Consider the following 24,161-nt stretch of genomic DNA (forward strand, 5'->3'; position numbering starts at 1 on the left):
AACATGAAAAGTAACAAGGGAAAAGCAACAAATAACATACAAGGGAATCCCCACAAGGTTATCAGCTGATTTTTCAGCAGAAACTCTGCAGGCCGGAAGGGAGTGTCCTACCTTTTATTTTATGTAAAGGTTTATCTGACATTTATGTTATATCCAGTCTATCTTAAATTAAGGTGACATCATTTTGTGAAGATATCTGAGGAAATCATTGTTTTTTTAAAGAAAACATTGTCTACTAAAAATATCATGATGTAAAGAAAATCTAGACTCAACTTACTTTGAATATCCTCTCGAAGTCTATTTTTCCATACTAGAGAACATAGACACAAGCTATCAAATACCTACAAAAAATGAATGCTGTGATGTTAAGAGAAGAGGTACAAAGGGAGAAAAGAAATCTCAGACTTAAATTTTTTAATTCAACTTTATCCACAGTTTGCATCAGTAATATACATTTAGTGTTCCATTTATTTTTAAATGCATCAGAAAATCAATCATGATAGATCTGTGACCAATACAAACATTTCTGAATTCTTCAAAAAATTCAGTTAGAAAAGTCAATAAACTAGCATTCTGTAAAGATAATTATGAAACAAATGGTAATGTATTTTTACTCCTTATTTCAGTTCTAACATATCTGACATCACCTCTTTCTTGTGCGATACAGGAATAAAATTTAGCAGAAGCAGCTATCTACTGCATGTTTTAGGTCCTAATAAAATATTTTAGTTTGATTATTTAACCTCCTTCAAATCACAAATCCAATTCAAATAATGATAATTATTCTTAATTCAATAACTGATGAAGTAAATATATAATAACCATAAAGACCATTTAGAATAATTTTACACTTACTCAAAAATACTAAAAGAAATACATCAGAGCCTTGGTATAATATGTGCTTGGGGACTATGCTGTGAAACTGCCATAGAGGTGATGTTGCCTTTTGCCACCACAGTAAATAAACTGCCATGGTATGGACCTCAGATAGACCCATCTTAAATGCAATTTTGCTTTGCAGTAAAGAATGCTACAAAGGTTCTGGTGTATTTTCTCTTTAAAGTAATAATTAATTGACAAGTAAGTGAAATGCAATAAGGAAATGGCCTATAATTTCACTAATATTTCAATGATATGAAACATGAAGATACTTGTAAAATAATTAACATCTAGATTGATTAACAAGAGGAATCCTACAGCATGATAACTATGAAAGCAGTATGAATGATTGCTGTAGCTTTTAATGATCACTTTATTTGTAACATTGTCAAAATTTTACATTAAAAACTAACAACTAAGGTATTTGTCATTTCTTACCTTTATTACCCAAGTTTTCACTAGAGAGATTGATTATGTCAATGCCGTTTTTTTAAGATCCAACTGAAAAATAATAACTAATTAGCTCAAATATCTAAAGTAATAAATTACTAATAATTTAACTTTTAAACCTTTTAGTCATAAGAAGCTTTAATTCTTTAAAAGCTTCAATTTGACCCTTGGGGAATGTAAAGAACACATCTGTATCCTAAAGCCAAAACTTAATTATATGGCTTCATGCCAACTGATCAAAAAAAGTAGAGTTGTTCCGAAACCAACCCTTACTATACCATTTGGCACAATAGTTTTTACCTTTCATATATACCTTTGAAATACCCAGGCCAACATTTTTAGTAAGTTGCATCCATATTAAGAGGTAACAAGTGCAAATAATCACATATTTAAGATATGATACTTGCTTGACTACTACAAAAGTAATTATAATTATACTAAGGTTTTTCTACAGCAAACTGAGTTATTCATCACAGTAATGGTTTTGAAAAATTCCTGCACTACTACCAACGTAAATTTATCCATCTCTAAATTAAACAAGGACTTTATGTAACAGTATACTTATGAAAAGATTTATAGAATGGTTTGTGTTTATTTCAACATCATGTTGAGGATCAATTAAGATTTACAGGATCCACAAATGGACATATTTTCTAATAAAAACCTATTCCTCACTTGCTGCTCTCTGAATCTGAATGTAACCAAAGGCAGCACACTGATGTAATAACGTTCCTGAAAGTCAAGATATAAATCCAAACTTTGGCAGTTTTATCAAAATGTCCTTGACAATTAATTACTCTGCTAATTTGCAAAAACCTTACTGCTTTGTGTAACATTTTCAATACAGAAATAAAATACTCTTCAAATAATACATTTTAAAAGATGATTAAGTTTTGCAAAATTAAATAGCATAAATTAAGCATATTAACATTGTTTTTCTGACACATGAAATAACCAATTTACGAAAACTGCAATGGACTAAATAAAAAACCACAAATGTCACAACGTGAGGCACATTTATCCTCACATATTACTGAACTTACAAAATCTACTAAAATATTTTAAAATTCCATTGATTCCATTAACACATAAAAAGAAACTGCAAAAATGCTTAAGACTATATAAGAGTCATCAATTACACAGGCACTTCACATGTAAACAATCTACAGTACAACTGAAAATATTTTGGCACCAACCTATAATACTAAAAGAATTTAATATAAAGCCAGAGTTCTATAATTTCTACTCACTTTTTTTCTAGAAAACTAAGACCAAAGATTGAAGAAATTATGTATAAACTAGAATTACAAGCATATTAAATAACTCAAATATAGAATTGTTTTAAATTGGTAAAAAATGATTACCTTATCCACATGTTCACCAGTATGCTATGATAAAAAAATTAAACCTAATGTGATTATTGAATTGAAACCACATTTTAAATTTAGTATTAATCTGATTATTGAAAAACAATCAAGGTTATCAGCTGACTTAGTAAAAAGAGAATTTGAATTTATCAAAAACTCTTATTAAGTTGATCCAGTTTTCCCCCAAAAGAAGTTTGGGCAATGCAAAATTGAATTTTAATGTTTTAACATAATATTTCTTAAACCTAAGGCTTGATGTAATAAAATTATTTTTGATTAGACATTCTTATTCATCAATTTGAGATATTTGAAATCACTTCAAATGAAACTAGACACTTATGATTTTTAAATGTTATATCAAGCCGTAGAAAGCTGAGATGACTTGGTTGTAGGTAATTCAAGAAGAGCCTGAACTGTGACACCAACTTTCACAAGACCTCTTTCTTCCAAAATATGATGAGGCAAACAGAGTCTTTCCTGAAAAAACAAAACAAATGATATCTGAACATTTGCTTTTTAACAGTGTAGCAAAACCTGAAAAAGTCAGAACTGGGTTTTTAAAACATGCTTTTTATGAAACTTCAAGTAAAAAGTACACAATCCTAATTAAATTAAAATCTAATTTTAAAATGTCTGTTTCAATATATTTTTATGGTATGGAATTCTATTTTACAGGTTGTATTTTGACCTGAAGTTGATCTGATGCACACAATACACAAATATTTTAAAGGGAGATGGTGGTGCTAAATGTTCCCTAAGCTTTCATGCTACAGCAGAAAGAGCACTACATTTCCAGCCAAGGGATCTAAGGGCCATATGAAGTACTAAAGGTACTAAAATTCCCTGAGACACTGTTTTTTCATCGTGAAAATGGAACTGTGTGAGAAACAAACAGAGCAGTCTATATATGGAACCACTTTGTAAACTGTTCAGTCCTATACAAAACTAGCCACTCTGGTTCTTTCTATCAGTTCTGAGGTTCCATGGTCTGTGATGTATACATCATGTCAGTACTTTTTTTTGTCTTAAGGTTACTTCCCTCCAGCTTCTAGTGATGTGTTGCTTCTTAGTTCCAATAGTCTAGAATTTAATAAATAACAACTGCCTTCTCTTCTAAGTCATCACGTGTGTCATTTGATCTTCACAACTCTATGAGAAAGAGGGTTCAGAGACAACTTTGCATTAGGTTTCATTAGCCTTCACTGATCCTCTTCTAACAATCTTAATGTTTCCAAGGGTTCTGTCTTCACCCTCTTCTCTTTTCAAACTATATCCTCTCCTTGGTATTCTCAAAGCCTCATCAAAACTACAAGGGTTTTAACTGAAGGTCTGCATGCATGTGCACAACATCAAATAAATTTGGTAGCATTTTTGAAGAAACAATGAAGTCTACTGCTTCAGTTGGGACACTCGCTCATCTCAGGAAAATAAGAATGGATACACTGGGTGGCAAACAGACCATCTACAGGTCCCATCTGGTCCATAATTTGTTTTAGTTAGCTACCACAGTGTTTTACAAATCTAGAAACATTACTTTTTTTTTTTTTTTTTTTTTTGTGGTATGTGGGCCTCTCACTGTTGTGGCCTCTCCCGTTGCAGAGCACAGGCTCCAGACATGCAGGCTCAGTGGCGATGGCTCATGGGCCTAGCCGCTCCATGGCATTTGGGATCTTCCTGGACAGGGGCACGAACCCGTGTCCCCTGCATCGGCAGGCGGACTCTCAACCACTTCACCACCAGGGAAGCCCACTTTTTTTTTTTAATTCAGTGTTTCTAGAAACATTGGAAGCCTTGGCAAGACAGGGCCCTTATTCCCAAATAGTAACAACTATATTTTCCATCCTGATGACTTTCAAATCTTTATTTCCTGCCAAGATCTCTCTATTGAGCTCCAGATACAAATGTCAACTTGATACAGCCAAATGGATATCCAACAGACATATCAAAATCAGTATGTCCACAACAGAACTACTTCTTACTAAATTAACTTCTCCTCTGTATTCTATACCTCAGTGAGTAATACACTATTCAATCTCTCTCAATATAAACCTGGGAATCACAGTAGTCTCTTTCTTCCTTACTCCCATAAGTCAATCACCAAATACTACTGATAATATCCCATTTATCAAGAGTTCTCAAAAACTATCTTCTCACTCCATTTTCACTGCAACATTTGTTGCCCTCCTAATATTTTGCTTATTTATTCAAAAAACCACTAAAATATATATTAGAAAAGAAAAACAGGTTTCAAATCAATGACCTCAGCTCTCATCTTAGAAACTAGAAAAAGAAAAGCAAATTAAACCAATGGTAAGCATAAAGAAGGAAATAATGAAGATGAGAGAGGAAAACAATAAAATTAAAAAACAGAAAATAATAGCAAAAAAATCAATGAAACCAAGCATTAGTTCATTGAGAAAATTTTTTAAAATTCATAAATCCCTAGCTAGATTAATCACAAAAAAGAGAGAAAATACAAGAATTACCAATATCAGGAATAAAAGAAGTGACACCGCAAGAGAGTCTACAAATACTAAAATGATAATAAGGGGGACATTATAAACAACATTATAACAATAAGTTTGACAAACTACATGAAATGGACAAATTCTTTGAAAGACACAGTATACCAAAGCTCACACATGAAGAAATAGAAAACTAGAATAGCCCTATATCTATTAAAGAAATTGAGTTGTAGTTAAAAACTTTCCCACAAAGAAAAACCCTTGCCTAGATGGCTTCAAGGTTCAATAATGAATTTGACTAAATATTTAGTAAAGAAATAACAGCAATTCTACCCAAAATCTTCAAGAAAAGTGAAGAGCAGGGAATACTTCCTAACATGTTCCATAAGGTCAGCATTACTGGACACCAAAACCAGGCAAAAAAGAAAGAAAACAGAAGACTAATAACCCCACTAACATAGATGCAAAAGGACTAAACAAAATTTTAGCAAACTGAATCCAACAATATAAAAATAACAACAACAAAATCCATCATGACCAAGTGGGGTTTATCCCAGAAGTCCAGGTTTGAGTTAATATCTGAAAATCAACCAATGTAATTCACAATGCTGTGAAAGAAAAAATATGTTAACTCAGTAGATGTAGAAAAAGCAGTTGACAAATTCAACATCTATCTGTGGTAAGAACTCTCAGCAAACTAGAATCATATATCTCATAAGGAACCTGTATTGGGAATATATAAATAACTTAATAATAAAAAGATGACTAATTCAATTAACAAATGAGCACAGGATTTGAAATGACATTTCTCCAAAGAATATATACAAATAGTCAATAGGCACACAAAAAGATGCCCAACATCATTAATCATTAAGGAAATGCTAATCAAAACCACAATGGGACTTCCTTGGTGGTCCAGCGGTTAAGACTCCGTGCTCCCAATGCAGGGGGCCCGGGTTCGATCCCTGGTCAGGGAACTAGATCCTGCATGCTGCAACTAAGACCGGGAGCAGCCAAATAAATAAATAAATATTTTTTTTAAAAAAAAACAAACAAACCTACAATGAGACCACTTCAGATCCACTAGGATGACTAGAATCAAAAAGGTAGACAATAATAATTGTTGGTGAGGATGCAGAGAAATTAGAACCCTCATACATTGCTGGTGGTAATGTAAATCAGAAAATAACTTAGCAGTTCCTCAAAAAGATAAACACAGAGCTACCATATAATCCAGCATAGAGCAACCATATGAACTACCATACAACCTAGTTAACTAAGAGAATTAAAACGTTTTCAAACAAAAACATGTTTATGAATGTGCATAGCAGCATTATTCATAATAAACAATGAGTGGAAACAGCCCTAATATCCATCAACTGATGAATGGTAAACAAACTGTGGTATATACATAGAGCCCTAAAAAATGAAGTAGAGCCATATTTCAGAGATAGTGACTCCAGTTCTAGATCACCAAAATAAAGCAAATATTACAATAAAGCAAGTCACATGAACTTTTGTTTCCTAGTGAATATAAAAGTTATGTTTACATTATACTGTAGTCTATTAGTGTGCAATAATATTATGTCTTAAAAACAACCTTAATTAAAATATTTTCTTGCTAAAAAATGCTAATCATCATCTGACAATGCAGGGTTGCCACAAACCTTCAATTCGTAAAAAATGCAGTATCTGTGAAGCACAATAAAGTGAAGTGCAATAAAACTGGGTATGTCTGTACTGCTTTATGCTACAACATGGATGAACCTTGAGAGTATTATGCTAAATGAAAGAAGCCAGACACAAAAGACCCCATAACATATGATGTGATTAATATGTGATGTCCAGAATAGGAAAATTCATAGAGATAGAACAGGAGAGGGACTGTTAACAGATAAGAGGTTTCTTTCTGGGATGATAAAAATATTCTACACTTAGGGAACGTGAATTGGTATAGCCACTATGGAGAACACTATGGAGGTTCCTTAAAAAACTACAAATAGAACTACCATACGACCCAGCAATCCCACTAATGGGCATATACCCTGAGAAAACCATAATTCAGAAAGAGTCATGTACCAAAATGTTCATTGCAGCTCTATTTACAATAGCCAGGACATGGAAGCAACCTAAGTGTCCATCATCGGATGAATGGATAAAGAAGATGTGGCACATATATACAATGGAATATTACTCAGCCATAAAAAGAAACGAAATTGAGTTATTTGTAGTGAGGTGGAGGGACCTAGAATCTGTCATACAGATAGAAGTAAGTCAGAAAGAGAAAGACAAATACCATATGCTAACACATATATATGGAACCTAAGGAAAAAAAAATGTCATGAAGAACCTAGGGGTAAAACGGGAATAAAGACACAGACCTACTAGAGAATGGACTTGAGGATATGGGGAGGGGGAAGGGTAAGCTGTGACAAAGTGAGAGTGGCATGGACATATATATGCTACCAAACGTAAAATAGATAGCTACTGGGAAGCAGCTGCATAGCACAGGGAGATCAGCTCAGTGCTTTGTGACCACCTAGAGGGGTGGGATAGGGAGGGTGGGAGGGAGGGAGACGCAAGAGGGAAGAGATATGGGAACATATGCATATGTATAACTGATTCGCTTTGTTATAAAGCAGAAACTAACATACCATTGTAAAGCAATTATGCTCCAATAAAGATGTTAAAAACAAAAATGAGCTTGTGAAAAAACTAGAACTCAGGCCCACCAGACCTACTGAATCACAATCTGCACTTTTACAATCTCCCCAGTGTACCTGTGTACCCATGAATAGTTGAAAGGTACACTTCTACCTCGACATGTCTTTTCTGTCTGAGAAATACACACATTTGATCCAGTTTGATATAAATAAAACACTCAGAAATGCAAAAAAAAAAATATTCTACACTTAGACTGCTGCCCAACTCTGTGACTATACTAAAAACCATTGAATTATATACTTTAAATGGGTGAATTTTATGGTATGTTAATTATATCTCAATAATAATGTTTAAAAAAAAAAACAATGTGTGTACCTAATCCCAGGCCTAAAAAAAGATAACTTCAATCCATACTTTTCAACATATATAAAAATTAACTGGACCTGCACGGAAGGGTAGAGGTGGCATATCCAGACAGGGGCCTCAGGAGTGTGGAGTTCTGGAGTTTCGTGCCGTGTGGATGACAGGCTCTTAGCGCCCCAGCCAGGCATCAGGGCTGTGCCTCTGAGGTGGGAGAGCCAAGTTTAGGACACTGGTCCACAAGAGACCTCCCAATTCCACGTAATATCAAACAGCGAAAATCTCCCAGAGATCTCCAACTCAACACCAAGACCCAGCGCCACTCAATGACCAGCAAGCTACAGTGCTAGACACCCTATGCCAAACAACTAGCAAGACAGGAAGACAACCCCATCCATTAGCAGAGAGGTTGCCTAAAATCATAATAAGGACACAGACACCCCAAAACACACCACCAGACGTGGATCTGCCCACCAGAAAGACAAGATCCAGCTTCATCCACCAGAACACAGGCACTAGTCCCCTCCACCAGGAAGCCTACACAACCCACTGAACCAACCTTAGCAAACAACGGGAACTACAAACCTGCAGCCTGAAAAAAGGAGACCCCAAACACAGTAAGTTAAGCAAAATGAGAAGACAGAGAAACACACAGCAGATGAAGGAGCAAGGCAAAAACCCACTAGACCTAACAAATGAAGAGGAAATAAGCAGTCTACCTGAAAAAGAATTCAGAATGATGACAGTAAAGACGATCCAAAATCTTGGAAACAGAATGGAGAAAATACAAGAAACGGTTAACAAGGACCTAGAAGAACTAAAGAGCAAACAAACAGTGATGGCCAACACAATAAACGAAATTAAAAATTCTCTAGAAGGGATCAACACCAGAATAACTGAGGCAGAAGAACGGATAAGTGACCTGGAAGATAAAACAGTAGAAATAACTACTACAGAGCAGAAAAAAGAAAAAAGAATGAAAAGAATTGAGGACAGTCTCAGAGACCTCTGGGACAACATTAAAGGCACCAACATTCGAATTACAGGGGTCCCAGAAGAAGGAGAGAAAAAGAAAGGGACTGAGAAAATCTTTGAAGAGATTATAGTTGAAAACTTCCCTAATATGGGAAAGGAAAGAGTTAATCAGGTCGAGGAAGCACAGAGAGTCCCATACAGGATAAATCCAAGGAGAAACACAACAAGACACATATTAATCAAACTATCAAAAATTCAATACAAAGAAAAAATATTAAAAGCAGCAAGGGAAAAACAACAAATAACACACAAGGGAATCCCCATAAGGTTAACAGCTGATCTTTCAGCAGAAACTCTGCAAACCAGAAGGGAGTGGCAGGACATATTTAAAGTGATGAAGGAGAAACACCTACAACCAAGATTACTCTACACAGCAAGGATCTCATTCAGATTTGATGGAGAAATTAAAACCTTTACAGACAAGCAAAAGCTAAGAGAACTCAGCACCACCAAACCACCTTTACAACAAATGCTAGAGGAACTTCTCTAGGCAGGAAACACAAGAGAAGGAGAAGACCTACAATAACAAACCCAAAACAATTAAGAAAATGGTAATAGGAACATACATATTGATAATTACCTTAAATGTAAATGGATTAAATGCTCCAACCAAAAGACATAGACTGGATGAATAGATACAAAAACAAGACCCATATATATGCTGTCTACAAGAGACCTACTTCAGACCTAGGGACACATACAGACTGAAAGTGAGGTGATGGAAAAAGATATTCCACAAATGGAAATCAAAAGAAAGCTGGAGTAGTAATTCTCATATCAGACAAAATAGACTTTAAAACAAAGACTATTACAAGACACAAAGAAGGACACTACATAATGATCAAGGGATCAATCCAAGAAGAAGATATAACAATTGTAAATATTTATGCACCCAACATAGGAGCACCTCAATACATAAGGCAAATACTAATAGCCATAAAAGGGGAAATCGACAGTAACACAATCATAGTGGGGGACTTTAACATCTCACTTTCACCAATGGACAGATCATCCAAAATGAAAATAGATAAGGAAACAGAAGCTTCATTTGGTACATTAAACAAGATGGACTTAATTGATATTTATAGGACATTCCATCCAAAAACAACAAAATACACATTCTTCTCAAGTGCTCATGGAACATTCTCCAGGACAGAGCATATCTTGGGTCACAAATCAAGCCTTGGTAAATTTAAGAAAATTGAAATTGTATCAAGTATCTTTTCCAACCACAATGCTATGAGACTAGACATCAATTACAGGAAAAGATCTGTAAAAAATACAAACACATGGAGGCTAAATAATACACTACTTAATAACGAAGTGATCACTGAAGAAATCAAAGAGGAAATAAAAAAAATACCTAGAAACAAATGACAATGGAGACAGGACGACCCAAAACCTATGGGACGCAGCAAAAGCAGTTCTAAGGGGGAAGTTTATAGCAATACAATCCCACCTTAAGAAACAGGAAACATCTCGAGTAAACAACCTGACCCTGCACCTAAAGCAATTAGAGAAAGAAGAACAAAAAACCCCCAAAGTCAGCAGAAGGAAAGAAATCAAAAAGATCAGATCAGAAATAAATGAAAAAGAAATGAAGCAAACGATAGCAAATATCAATAAAACTAAAAGCTGGTTCTTTGAGAAGATAAACAAAATTGATAAACCATTAGCCAGACTCATCAAGAAAAAAAGGGAGAAGACTCAAATCAATAGAATTAAAAATGAAAAAGGAGAAGTAACAACTGGCACTGCAGAAATACAAAAGATCATGAGAGATTACTACAAGCAACTCTATGCCAATAAAATGGACAACCTGGAAGAAATGGACAAATTCTTAGAAATGCACAACCTGCCAAGACTGAACCAGGAAGAAATAGAAAATATGAACAGACCAATCACAAGCACTGAAAATGAAACTGTGATAAAAAATCTTCCAACAGGGCTTCCCTGGTGGCACAGTGGTTGAGGGTCCGCCTGCCAATGCAGGGGACGCGGGTTTGTGCCCCGGTCCGGGAAGATCCCACATGCCGCGGAGCGGCTGGGCCCGTGAGCCATGGCCGCTGAGCCTGTGCGTCCGGAGCCTGTTCTCCACAACGGGGGAGGCCACAACAGTGAGAGGCCCGCGTATCACAAAAACAACAACAACAACAAAAAAAATCTTCAAACAAACAAAAGCCCAGGACCAGATGGCTTCACAGGTGAATTCTATCAAGCATTTAGAGAAGAGCTAACACCTATCCTTCTCAAACTCTTCCAAAATATAGCAGAGGGAGGAACACTCCCAAACTCATTCTACGAGGCCACCATCACCTTGATACCAAAACCAGGCAAGGATGTCACAAAGAAAGAAAACTACAGCCAATATCACTGATGAACATAGATGCAAAAATCCTCAACAAAATACTAGCAAACAGGATCCAACAGCACATTAAAAGGATCATACACCATGATCAAGTGGGGTTTATTCCAGGAATGCAAGGATTCTTCAATATACGCAAATCAATCAATGTGATACACCATATTAACAAATTGAAGGAGAAAAACCATATGATCATCTCAATAGATGCAGAGAAAGCTTTTGACAAAATTCTACCCCCATTTATGATAAAAACCCTGCAGAAAGTAGGCGTAGAGGGAACTTTCCTCAACATAATAAAGGCCATATATGACAAACCCACAGCCAACATCATCCTCAATGGTGAAAAACTGAAACCATTTCCACTAAGATCAGGAACAAGACAAGGCTGCCCACTCTTACCACTCTTATTCAACTTAGTTTTGGAAGTTTTAGCCACAGCAATCAGAGAAGAAAAGGAAATAAAAGGAATCCAAATTGGAAAAGAAGAAGTAAAGCTGTCACTGTTTGCAGATGACATGATACTATACATAGAGAATCCTAAAGATGCTACCAGAAAACTACTAGAGCTAATCAATGAATTTGGTAAAGTAGCAGGATACAAAATTAATGCACAGAAATCTCTGGCATTCCTGTACACTAATGATGAAAAATCTGAAAGTGAAATCAAGAAAACACTCCCATTTACCATGGCAACAAAAAGAATAAAATATCTAGGAATAAACCTACCTAAGGAGACAAAAGACCTGTATGCAGAAAATTATAAGACACTGATGAAAGAAATTAAAGATGATACAAATAGATGGAGAGATATACCATGTTCCTGGACTGGAAGAATCAATATTGTGAAAATGACTCTACTACCCAAAGCAATCTACAGATTCAATGCAATCCCTATCAAACTACCACTCGCATTTTTCACAGAACTAGAACAAAAAATTTCAAAATTTGTTTGGAAAAACAAAAGACCCCGAATAGCCAAAGCAAACTTGAGAACGAAAAACGGAGCTGGAGGAATCAGGCTCCCTGACTTCAGATTATACTACAAAGCTACAGTAATCAAGACAGTGTGGTACTGGCACAAAAACAGAAAGACAGATCAATGGAACAGGACAGAAAGCCCAGAGATAAACCCACACATATATGGTCAACTTATCTTTGATAAAGGAGGCAGGAATATACAGTGGAGAAAGGACAGCCTCTTCAGTAAGTGGTGCTGGGAAAACTGGACAGGGACATGTAAAAGTATGAGATTAGATCATTCCCTAACACCATACACAAAAATAAGCTCAAAATGGATTAAAGACCTAAATGTAAGGCCAGAAACTATCAAACTGTGAGAGGAAAACATAGGCAGAACACTCTATGACATAAATCACAGCAAGATCCTTTTGGACCCACATCCTAGAGAAATGGAAATAAAAACAAAGATAAACAAATGGGACCTAATGAAACTTCAAAGCTTTTGCACAGCAAAGGAAACCATAAACAAGACCAAAAGACAACCCTCAGAATGGGAGAAAATATTTGCAAATGAAGCAACTGACAAAGGATTAATCTCCAAAATTTATAAGCAGCTCATGCAGCTCAATAGCAAAAAAACAAACAACCCAATCCAAAAATGGGCAGAAGACTTCAATAGGCATTTCTCCAAAGAAGATATACAGACTGCCAACAAACACATGAAAGAATGCTCTACATCATTAATCATTAGAGAAATGCAAATCAAAACTACAATGAGATATCATCTCACACCAGTCAGAATAGCCATCATCAAAAAATCTAGAAACAATAAATGCTGGAGAGGGTGTGGAGAAAAGGGAACACTCTTGCACTGCTGGTGGGAATGTGAATTGGTACAGCCACTATGGAGAACAGTATGGAGGTTCCTTAAAAAACTAAAAATAGAACTACCATATGACCCAGCAATCCCACTACTAGGCATATACCCTGAGAAAACCATAATTCAAAAAGAGACATGTACCAAAATGTTCACTGCAGCTCTATTCACAATAGCCCGGAGATGGAAACAACCTAAGTGTCCATCATCGGATGAATGGATAAAGAAGATGTGGCACATATATACAATGGAATATTACTCAGCCATAAAAAGAAACGAAACTGAGCTATTTGTAATGAGATGGATAGACCTAGAGTCTGTCATACAGAGTGAAGTAACTCAGAAAGAGAAAGACAAATACCGTATGCTAACACATATATATGGAATTTAAGAAAAAAAATGTCATGAAGAACCTAGGGGTAAAACAGGAATAAAGACACAGACCTACTTGAGAATGGACTTGAGGATATGGGGAGGGGGAAGGGTAAGCTGTGACAAAGTGAGAGAGTGGCATGGACATATATACAGTACCAAACGTAAGGTAGGTAGATAGTGGGAAGCAGCCGGATAGCACAGGGAGATCAGCTCGGTGCTTGGTGACCGCCTGGAGGGGTGGGATAGGGAGGGTGGGAGGGAGGGAGACACAAGAGGGAAGGGATGTGGGAACAGATGTATATGTATGACTGATTCACTTTGTTATAAAGCAGAAACTAATAAAAAAAAGAGATCAGATCAGAAATAAATGAAAAAGAAATGAAGGAAACGATAGCAAAGATCAATAAAGCTAAAAGCTGGTTCTTTGAGAAGACGAACAAAATTGATAAACCATTAAGCAGACTCATCAAGAAAAACAGGGAGAAGACTCAAATCAATAGAAGTAGAAATGAAAAAGGAGAAATAAAAACTGACACTGCAGAAATACAAAGGATCATGAGAGATTACTACAAGCAACTCTATGCCAATTAAATGGACAACCTGGAAGAAATGGACAAATTCTTAGAAATGCACAACCTGCCAAGACTGAACCAGGAAGAAATAGAAAATATGAATAGACCAATCACAAGCACTGAAATTGAAACTATGATTAAAAATCTTCCAACAAACAAAAGCCCAGGACCAGATGGCTTCACAGGCGAATTCTATCAAACATTTAGAGAAGAGCTAACACCTAATCTTCTCAAACTCTTCCAAAATATAGCAGAGGGAGGAACACTCACAAACTCATTCTATGAGGCCACCATCACCCTGATACCAAAACCAGACAAAGATGTCACAAAGGAAGAAAACTACAGGCCAATATCACTGATGAACATAGATGCAAAAATCCTCAACAAAATACTAGCAAACAGAATCCAACAGCACATTAAAAGGATCATACACCATGATCAAGTGGGGTTTATTCCAGGAATGCAAGGATTCTTCAATATACGCAAATCAATCAATGTGATACACCATATAAATAAATTGAAGGATAAAAAGCATATGATCATCTCAATAGATGCAGAGAAAGCTTTCGACAAAATTCAACACCCATTTATGATAAAAACCCTGCAGAAAGTAGACATAGGGGGAACTTTCCTCAACATAATAAAGGCCATATATGACAAACCCACAGCCAACATCGCCCTCAGTGGTGAAAAACTGAAACCATTTCTACAGTTACTTTAAAAGCAGCTTTAAATCATTCATTAGATAGCTGTTACAGTTGAAGCTGGGACTCAGTAGAAGGTACCAAGGGAAGGTATTCATTTTCATGTTCAGAAAGCATTACTCATTCCTACTGTGAAGAAGAATCCAGTTTGCATGCAATAAATTAATATTTAAATGATCATGTTTTTAGAAAAATAATTACCTGTGAGACACCCAACTTTTTACAAGCATCAAGAAAATTTTCTACATTTCTTCGACATTTTGCCATGCTAAGTTTAGGCTGTAAAGTAAGAAAAAAAGGTATATTTTCAGGTATATTTATACAAAATTAATAAAAACTGAAAATTAAATTTATTGAAGTACATTATTTAAAGATTGTTTCAAGAAGCTCTATCTTCCTTTAGAGAACTAAGAAATTACAGACAACACTTACCACTGCTGGTGATGGCACATGAATACTAGCTACAGAGCGTGGCCTTATGTGATTGGCTAAATGGCAAAGAACAACCCCATCCATCAGTGCAGCTCCAATGTCATCAGGCAAAATTACTTTTAACCTGGATTCGAGATTCTACAAAAGAAACGGGTATAAACCACAGATATTCTATCTAAACATATGTTATATATTTATACAACTAATCATTACGTACTCTAAAATTTTAAAGAGTACTGAAAATAAAATATACCTTGTTAATTTTCCACGTTAAACCCATTTCTATAAAGCAGACTTGAAAGGTCAATATGACTTACATTGCGAAGTTGTCGTATTTGCTCTCGTTCTTCCCGTAGATGTTCCATCTTTCTTCTCATTGTAAAACCTGGATCTGCTGCCCCATATTCCTGACGAGATGAGCGGCTAAAAGCTATAAAACAGAAATTTCCTAGCTTATTACAAAGCTAACAGGAAGGATCAACCATCGGTGGGGAAAGAGACATGATAAAAAGAACCAGAACAAAATTACATAAAACACTATTATTATTAATAAATTCTAAATATTTTTTACAGAATATAACTGAAATCTGCTTATCTGCATAACTGAAAGCAACAGGGAAGACAAGTGTAACAATTTCTACCACCTATACATGTTCTTACTTAAACATATATTATTAGAAACTTATGATCCAGGTTAAGAATTATTACTGAACACAAATCAGCCTTTATTATCTTTAAAGAAAAAGGAAATTATTCTTGAAGGTCAATACAGTTATTCACGAATAAAAACTATAATTCAATACCTTGCCAAGTAACATGGATCCATTTTCTTTTGGGCTTGCCAAATGCGAAAAGATCCCTTTTTAAAACCACAATATAATGGAGTGCTATAATTTCAAACAGTGTTTGGTCTGCTGGCAGAGTGGTCATTCTAATAGCAGTCACAGTAGAGTAGAAATAAGACTGCAGTATATCTAAGGCAAAAAGCTGAGGTTTCAGGAGCTTGAAAGTAAAGAGGAAGAAAGAAATGGGGAATGGGAATTGGAAAGACAAATAAGGTTAAGAGAAAATTACTTTTAGGAGAGGGGAAAGAATCTATGTGTACTTAAAACTATGGAATCAATCCCATTTAAGCTGAGAAACTCTAGTTTCATATACAGCCAATAAATTTTATTTGCAGAATATATATTTACCTGATCTAGGCTTCAAGCCAAAGGGACCATGTGAAAAAGCATCAGTTCTATCATACTCCTAAAAACAAAAAAACAAATAAAACCTCTTTTCTTTCAAAATAATCAAGGTAGTTATTCATATCCATTCCAATTTTGAGAAGTATTTTTTTCCAGGATTAGTGTAGTAGAGAAAGGTAAACTGCATTTCAATTCAAATTGATATATTTCACTTTTAAAAGGTCTATAAATATTTGCTAATTGACTTCTCCCTCATAGTATAAGGAAAATGAAAAAGAAAATTATTGAAGCATATAAAATAGATAGTTTTTGAATGAAGAACCAGACTAAAGTCTCCCCCAAAATGAAAAAAAAGCTTCAATGAAAAGATAAGTGAAATTAGTAAAACTTACTCAGTACCTACTATGGACTTGACCCTTAGTGGATAATCTGAGGCAAATATACACATTCATACTAATAGGGGCTGCAGAGTGATAGATAATAAAGTATTATTTCTTCTATCTGAATGCACATTGTTTCAAAGTGCTTTCACACAGTAGTGTGCTTTGGAAAGAACTGTGGTATATTTTAAAAATCTGAACTTAGAGTCAGAAAGTTTAGGCTAAGCCTTGAGCAAAACATTTAATTTCTCTGTAACTGTTCCTTCATCTTTAAAATGGGATGTTGTAAAGATTAAGTAAGATAACTAAAAGAAAGCACTTTGTACATTATAAGATGGAAAGATAATGTAATTTTAGCACCATCTTATTTAATATGTACAACAACTGAAGTAGCTAGAGTTTGGGCTTCAGTCACTTCTCTACCATTTATTGACTGGAGTCTTTAGGAAAAGTTATCAGTCTCTGCAGCTGTAAAATGATGAGGATACTACCCAGCTCATGGGACTGCTCTTAGGTTTAAATGTATAGGCAAGCAAGCACTTTGTTAATAGTAAAGCACTATACTAATTGTTTTTATCATTTTCCTTTCACAGATGAAACTAAAACAATCAGAATTCTGTTGACTCTCTTAATTTTCTGATTAACATATGATAAGCAGTTCAAGTTGAAAGTCAGTTGAGCTACTAAAATACATGCTCACCACCCTATCCCTCGACAAGCCTCAGTTTGTCTTGATTACTTCGGTTAAAGTGTTATGAATTTCCAGACAAAATTTTCACTTATCCAAATGTAAGGAAAAATGTATTATAAAAGGAATAAAATTTATTTGAGAAAAACTGGCACTGATACTCTCCCCATGAGCATAGATCATAAAATCATAAAGTACCTAGTTAAATAAGGCAGCACTTACATTTGTTATAACTGAAAGTAAAAAAAATGATTTACAAAAGCATGTGACAAAGACTAACTTTAGGATATCCTAATTTAAATTACTTTCTAAAAGCATGCAAACCATTTTCCTGCCATATAAATAATTTAGAAACATGTTTATAAAATTAATGTCCATGTCCATTTAAAAGTTTTATAATGCAACTCACCCAAAACAATAGACAAAGAATCCTGGCTTTTTAAAAAATTAACACCACCTATATAAAATGAAATACTGGCTAATTAAGCAAAGTTATATGGTGAATTTGGATCATCCAAACGTTTAGACAAAGTTCTGAATTCACCAAATGAACGCATAATCATCTATTTACTAATGCCAATACACTTTTAGAATACTAAAGTAATCTGAAGTAGAAGAGATACTGTTTAGAATTTTTAAAATTTATCTCTTATTGTGAAGCAATAGGTTTAACTAAATTAGAAGAGTTAATCATTCAAACCACCAGAGTATTTGGTTGAGATCTCAGAAACTCTAACTTTCATCTACCCCTTCTCCCCATGCTCCTCCTTAGGTCTAAGACGCTAGGAAAGGTGTACCCTCCTGTCGATAGGAACAACCCACTACAGGGATGTTTCTCGTGGAAAAAGGAAGTTTTTCTTGCATTGCTTTCAGACCTAATTGGTTATGAGAAAAACCAAAGGCCATTTTGCACAATGCTGAAGTACTTTTTTCAAATTTAAAAACTGAAAGCTGTTCTTATCATTGATTTCAAAATATGGATGAATTATAAAACAAAAAATTTATAAAGTGAATTATTTTCTGTGATCTATAGGCATTTTTCAATGACGAATTTAAGTGATATTGATTATGAATATTTGTTCAAAAATATGGTGTTCTTAGAATTTTTTATAGGCTAGGTTTGTATAAATTAACCTACTATGGAGTTTTAAATATGGGTGAATAAATTACATTTAAAAAAAAGAAAGATGAGGTTAGAGAGAAGAGACAAAGAAACCTATGTAAACACATTTAAAAACAGAACTTGTACCTCAGATGATACTGGAGATTGTGGTGACATATTAGCATTATCACTGTCTTGCTAAAATATAAAAACAAGAAGATGAAAGATGAAATTAAAACATGAATGATGATTTAGACATATAAAAGGAAAACTGAAAATTTTTTGATTAACTACTAAAGGAAGAATCTGGAAAATGCCATCTACCACCTTGCCAAAGTGTGGTCTGTGGACCAGTAGCATCAGCATCCTCTGGGAGCTTGTTAGAAATGCAGAATCCCAGGCCCCACCCAAGACCTACTGAATCAGAATCTGTATTTCAGTAACATCCCCAGGTGATTCATAAGCCCTTTAAAGTTTTAGAAGTAGTATCTACTTACATCAAATATTTTCTTATAAATGTATTTCCTTTAAATATCACAAATGAAAAACCTTTCTATATTTCTTAGAAAATAGCCATGTGTTAAGATTAATTCCTGATGGGAAATGGCAACAATATGTTACAATCTGAGACAGGTACATGGAAGCATGCAAAAATTCCATCACGCCAAATAATAACATTTGCCTGGAAAATTATGTGTATCTAACACAGGCTTAGAAATAATGACAAAGAATTAATTGAATTGCATAAAATACTACCAAATGGTCCATGTTTTTTCAATGACTACTACTAAACAAATACAAAATTCTTAACATTTAATCTTGAATGTGCATAACACAGAGGACATGTATTCATCATCAACAAATGATTACTATCTACTATATGTCAGACACTGGTGCTAGACACTGGGAACACTGAAATTTAGTAAAATATCATCCACTCAAGGATCTCTCAGTCTAGGGGGAAAATAGATTCATTTACATGGGTAGTACAACCTTCTCAGTATAAAGATAGAGCTATGCATGATATATTATGAGGCACAGATAGGGGCACTTGGGGAAACAGTTGGGGTGGTGGATAAAATCAAGTTTCCTGAGAAACTAAAAAACTGAGTAGATGTTTAACAATATTCCAAGATGAGAGGACAACAAGGACAAAGGCACAGAAGCAATAACAGCCAGGACATGGAAGCAACCTAAATGTCCACTGACAGATGAATAGATAAAGAAGATGTGGCACATATATACAATGGAATATTACTCAGCCATAAAAAGAAATGAAATTGAGTTATTTGTAGTGAGGTGGATGGACCTAGAGTCTGTCATACAGAGTGAAGTAAGTCAGAAAGAGAAAAACAAATGCCATATGCTAACACATATATATGGAATAAAAAAAATGTTTCTGAAGAACCTAGAGGCAGGACAGGAATAAAGACGCAGACATAGAGAACGGACTTGAGGACATAGGGAGGGGGAAGGGGAGGCTGGGATGAAGTGAGAAAGTAGCATTGACATATATATACTACCAAATGTAAAATGGATGGCTAGTGAGAAGCTGCTGTATAGCACAGGGAGACCAGCTCGGTGCTTTCTGATGACCTAGAGGGGTGGGATAGGGAGGGTGGGTGGGAGGCTCAAGAGGGAGGGGATATACGGATAGATGTATACATATAGCTGATTCACTTTGTTGTACAGCAGAAATTAACACAACACTGTAAAGCAATTATACTCCAATAAAGATGTTTAAAAAAAAAAGCAATAGGGCTTCCCTGGTGGCGCAGTGGTTGAGAGTCCACCTGCCGATGCAGGGGATACGGGTTCGTGCCCCGGTCCGGGAAGATCCCACATGCCGCAGAGCGGCTGGGCCCGTGAGCCATGGCCGCTGAGCCTGCACGTCCAGAGCCAGTGCTCCGCAACAGGAGAGGCCACAACAGTGAGAGGCCCGCGTACCGAAAAAAAAAAAAAAAAAAAAAAAAGGCAATAAATGTAAGGATGAGTGCAGAAAACCTTGTAATTCCACATTTTTGGACAGTATGGTGAAAGGAAGGCAAATCGTGAGTTGAGGCTGATGTGGTAAGCAGGAGCTTAATGAAGAAGGACCTTGAATTTACCTTCTAAGTGATGAGGAGACAGTGAAGGTTTCTAAGCAAGGGAATGGCCTGATCATATTTGTGTTCTTTGAAACAATCATTTGCAGCAGAGAGGTGAATGGACTGGAGAAAGGGAGAAGATCAAGGATGCTATTGCAGCAATACAGGCAAGAAATGAGGAGGGCCTGTGTCAGAGCAGAAATAGCAGAAATGCAGGTGGGGAATGTATTCAAAATATTTCTGTATCGGGCTTCCCTGGTGGTGCTGTGGTTGAGACTCCACCTGCCAATGCAGGGGACACGGGTTCGTGCCCCGGTCCAGGAAGATCCCACATGCCGCGGAGCGGCTGGGCCCGTGAGCCATGGCCGCTGAGCCTGCGCGTCCGGAGCCTGTGCTCTGCAACGGGACAGGCCACAACAGTAACAGGCCCGCGTACCGAAAAAAAAAAAAAAAATTTCTGTATCAAAAAAAAAGGTTTTGGTAACTGATTAGATATTGAAGCAGGCAGGATCAAAGTGGATATAATATATAAAGGGACAGGGAAAATATCCAAGCTGAACTTCTAGCTCAGGTACAACAACTTTTTTTGGTGATTCCACTTCCTAAAATTAAAGGAGTTTTCAGAAGCCCTGTCAAGTATCCAACATCAAATGAATTACCAATCCTTCCAAACAAAAATACACAAAGCTTAAATATTCATGGTGATGAGAGTGTATCATTTCAAAAATGCCAGACTGCTGTACAGCTTAAAATGATGAGGTAGAAAAATTTATAGTAATGCACAAACTGTAGAAATCTAATTTTAAGTGTTGAAATAGTATACAGAGCTGTGAAAAGAGATTTAATAAATTCCAAAGGAAAAATCTCAATTGATCACCAGGTTGATTTAAGAAGATAAAGTATAGGAAAATGTAAAAATTTTAAATTAATTAGTTTCAAGATGAATGTTAATAAAATTCTAAAGCTGAACTACAAAGGACAGATGGAAATTACATGATTAAATTAATAACTATCTAACGATGCTCAGTTTTTATTATTGGAGAAAACTTGCACATTAAATCAATAACAAGCTGAAAGATGAATTACATTTTACTCTGATTGAGCCAACTACATGTGAAAGTAAATATTTTAAACAATTGCTAATATTACCCTCTTTTCTCACCTCATCGTTTTCATTGCCACTTGAACTCTTCCTTGATGATTTATACTGAAAAATATTTAAATCACATTATTTTATTTTTCCTTGAACAAATAAATTCTCTAACTAGTAAATTATATATGAGGTTTATTCACATTTTGGTACTTTTATTAAATTATCTAAATTATATATAAAATGTAAATTATATGTAAAGATAAATAAACTGTTTAGTTACATAACCAGTTTAAACAGTTCTACTACTTACTAATAGCTAACACAAAACAGTACTTTCTATGTGCAAGGCATTGTTCTAAGTACATACATCAAGTAACATTTCCTTCCTAAACCAATCCATTTCCCATTCATTCAGGTTTGCTATCTGAGTGCTGTCTTAAACCCTCCTTTTTCTTAATCCACTATTTACAAAACATCAATAAGTCAGTTCTTTCTATAATCTCTCTCAGACTTACTTCTTCTGAATTCTCTCAAATATTATTCTATTCTAGGCCCCACTATCTCACGCCTAGCCTGTAATCTCACCATTCAAAAATGTCATCCATTTTTAAGAAACCTAGTGATTTTAGGTTAAAAAAATACTACATTAAATGTATATATTGACTATACAATAACAGTAACAGTGATAATAACACTTATACTAGTGCTTACTACGCCAGGCACTGATTGAAGTATGTTACATATATGAACCCATTTAATATTCTTAACAATCCTGAGGTAAATAGTATTGGGTTGGACAAAAGGTTCATTCAGTTTTTTCCATAAGATGGCTCTAGCAGCACTTAGTTGTCTTTAACTTCATTCAAAACAATTTTGTTAGATGTATGTGACAGCTGTTATATCAGCTTGCATCTTACAAAAGACTTATCAAAATTGGTAAATTTTTGTATAGCCATTTTAATATTAAAGATGGAACAGGGCTTCCCTGGTGGCGCAGTGGTTGAGAGTCCGCCTGCCGATGCAGAGGACACGGGTTCGTGCCCCGGTCCGGGAAGATCCCACATGCCGCAGAGTGGCTGGGCCCGTGAGCCATGGCCGCTGAGCCTGTGCGTCCGGAGCCTGTGCTCCGAAATGGGAGAGGCCACAACAGTGAGAGGCCTGCGCACCGCAAAAAAAAAAAAAAAAAGATGGAACAAAAGAGCAACATTTTCAGCATATTATGCTTTATTATTTCAAGAAAGGTAAAAACGCAACCAAAATGCAAAAAAAGGTTTGTGCAGTGTATGGACAAGGTGCTGTGACTGATCGAATGTGTCAAAAGTGGTTTGCGAAGTTTTGTGCTGGAGATTTCTCGCTGGACGATGCTCCACGGTCGGGCAGACCAATCGGAGTTGATAGCGATCAAATTGAGACATTAATTAAGAACACTCAACATTATACCACGCAGGAGATAGCTGACATACTCAAAATATCCAAATCAAGTGTTGAAAATCATTTGCACCAACTTGGTTATGTTAATCGCTTTGATGTTTGGGTTCCACGTAAGTTAAGTGAAAAAAACCTTCTTGACCGTATTTCTGCATGTGATTCTCTACTTAAACGTAACAAAAACGTTTCGTTTTTAAAACAAATTGTGACAGGAGATAAAAAGTGGATACTGTACAATAACGTGGAATGGAAGAGATCATGGGGCAAGCAAAATGAAACACCACCAACCATGCCAAAGGCTGGTCTTCAACCAAAGAAGGTAATGTTGTGTATATGGTGGGATTGGAAGGGAGTCCTCTATTATGAGCTCCTTCCGGAAAACCAAACAATTAATTCCAACAACTACTGCTCCCAATTAGACCAACTGAAAGCAGCACTTGACGAAAAGCGTCCAGAATTAGTCAACAGAAAACACATAATCTTCCATCAGGATAACGCAAGACCACATGTTTCTTTGATGACCAGGTGAAAACTGTTACAGCTTGGCTGGGAAGTTCTGATTCATCCACCATATTCAGACATTGCACCTTTGGGTTTCCATTTATTTATGTCTTCACAAAATTCTCTTAACGGAAAAAATTTCAATTCCCTGGAAAACTGTAAAAGGCACCTGGAACAGTTCTTTGCT

The 24,161-nt window shown here is 35.6% G+C and overlaps 1 protein-coding gene across 2 annotated transcripts in view; it reads right to left on the minus strand.

Moving 5' to 3' along the window:
• Positions 1 to 423: 423 nt before the first annotated feature.
• Positions 424 to 24,161, minus strand: part of LRCH2 (leucine rich repeats and calponin homology domain containing 2) — a 97,572-nt gene continuing 73,834 nt past the window's right edge. For both annotated transcript variants that reach the window (XM_082610679.1, XM_082610680.1), the window contains 8 exons: positions 22,115 to 22,159; positions 19,013 to 19,063; positions 16,699 to 16,756; positions 15,823 to 15,935; positions 15,506 to 15,643; positions 15,275 to 15,352; positions 2,694 to 3,173; positions 424 to 1,380 (listed from right to left, as the gene is read on the minus strand). In XM_082610679.1, coding sequence (XP_082466805.1) covers positions 3,054 to 3,173; positions 15,275 to 15,352; positions 15,506 to 15,643; positions 15,823 to 15,935; positions 16,699 to 16,756; positions 19,013 to 19,063; positions 22,115 to 22,159 — 603 coding nt within the window. In that variant the 3' untranslated portion in view covers positions 424 to 1,380; positions 2,694 to 3,053. The remainder of the gene's footprint in view (positions 1,381 to 2,693; positions 3,174 to 15,274; positions 15,353 to 15,505; positions 15,644 to 15,822; positions 15,936 to 16,698; positions 16,757 to 19,012; positions 19,064 to 22,114; positions 22,160 to 24,161) is intronic.

The sequence above is a fragment of the Mesoplodon mirus genome (assembly GCF_964341445.2).
Source record: "Mesoplodon mirus genome assembly, chromosome: X".
Classification (NCBI taxonomy): Eukaryota; Metazoa; Chordata; class Mammalia; order Artiodactyla; family Ziphiidae; genus Mesoplodon; species Mesoplodon mirus.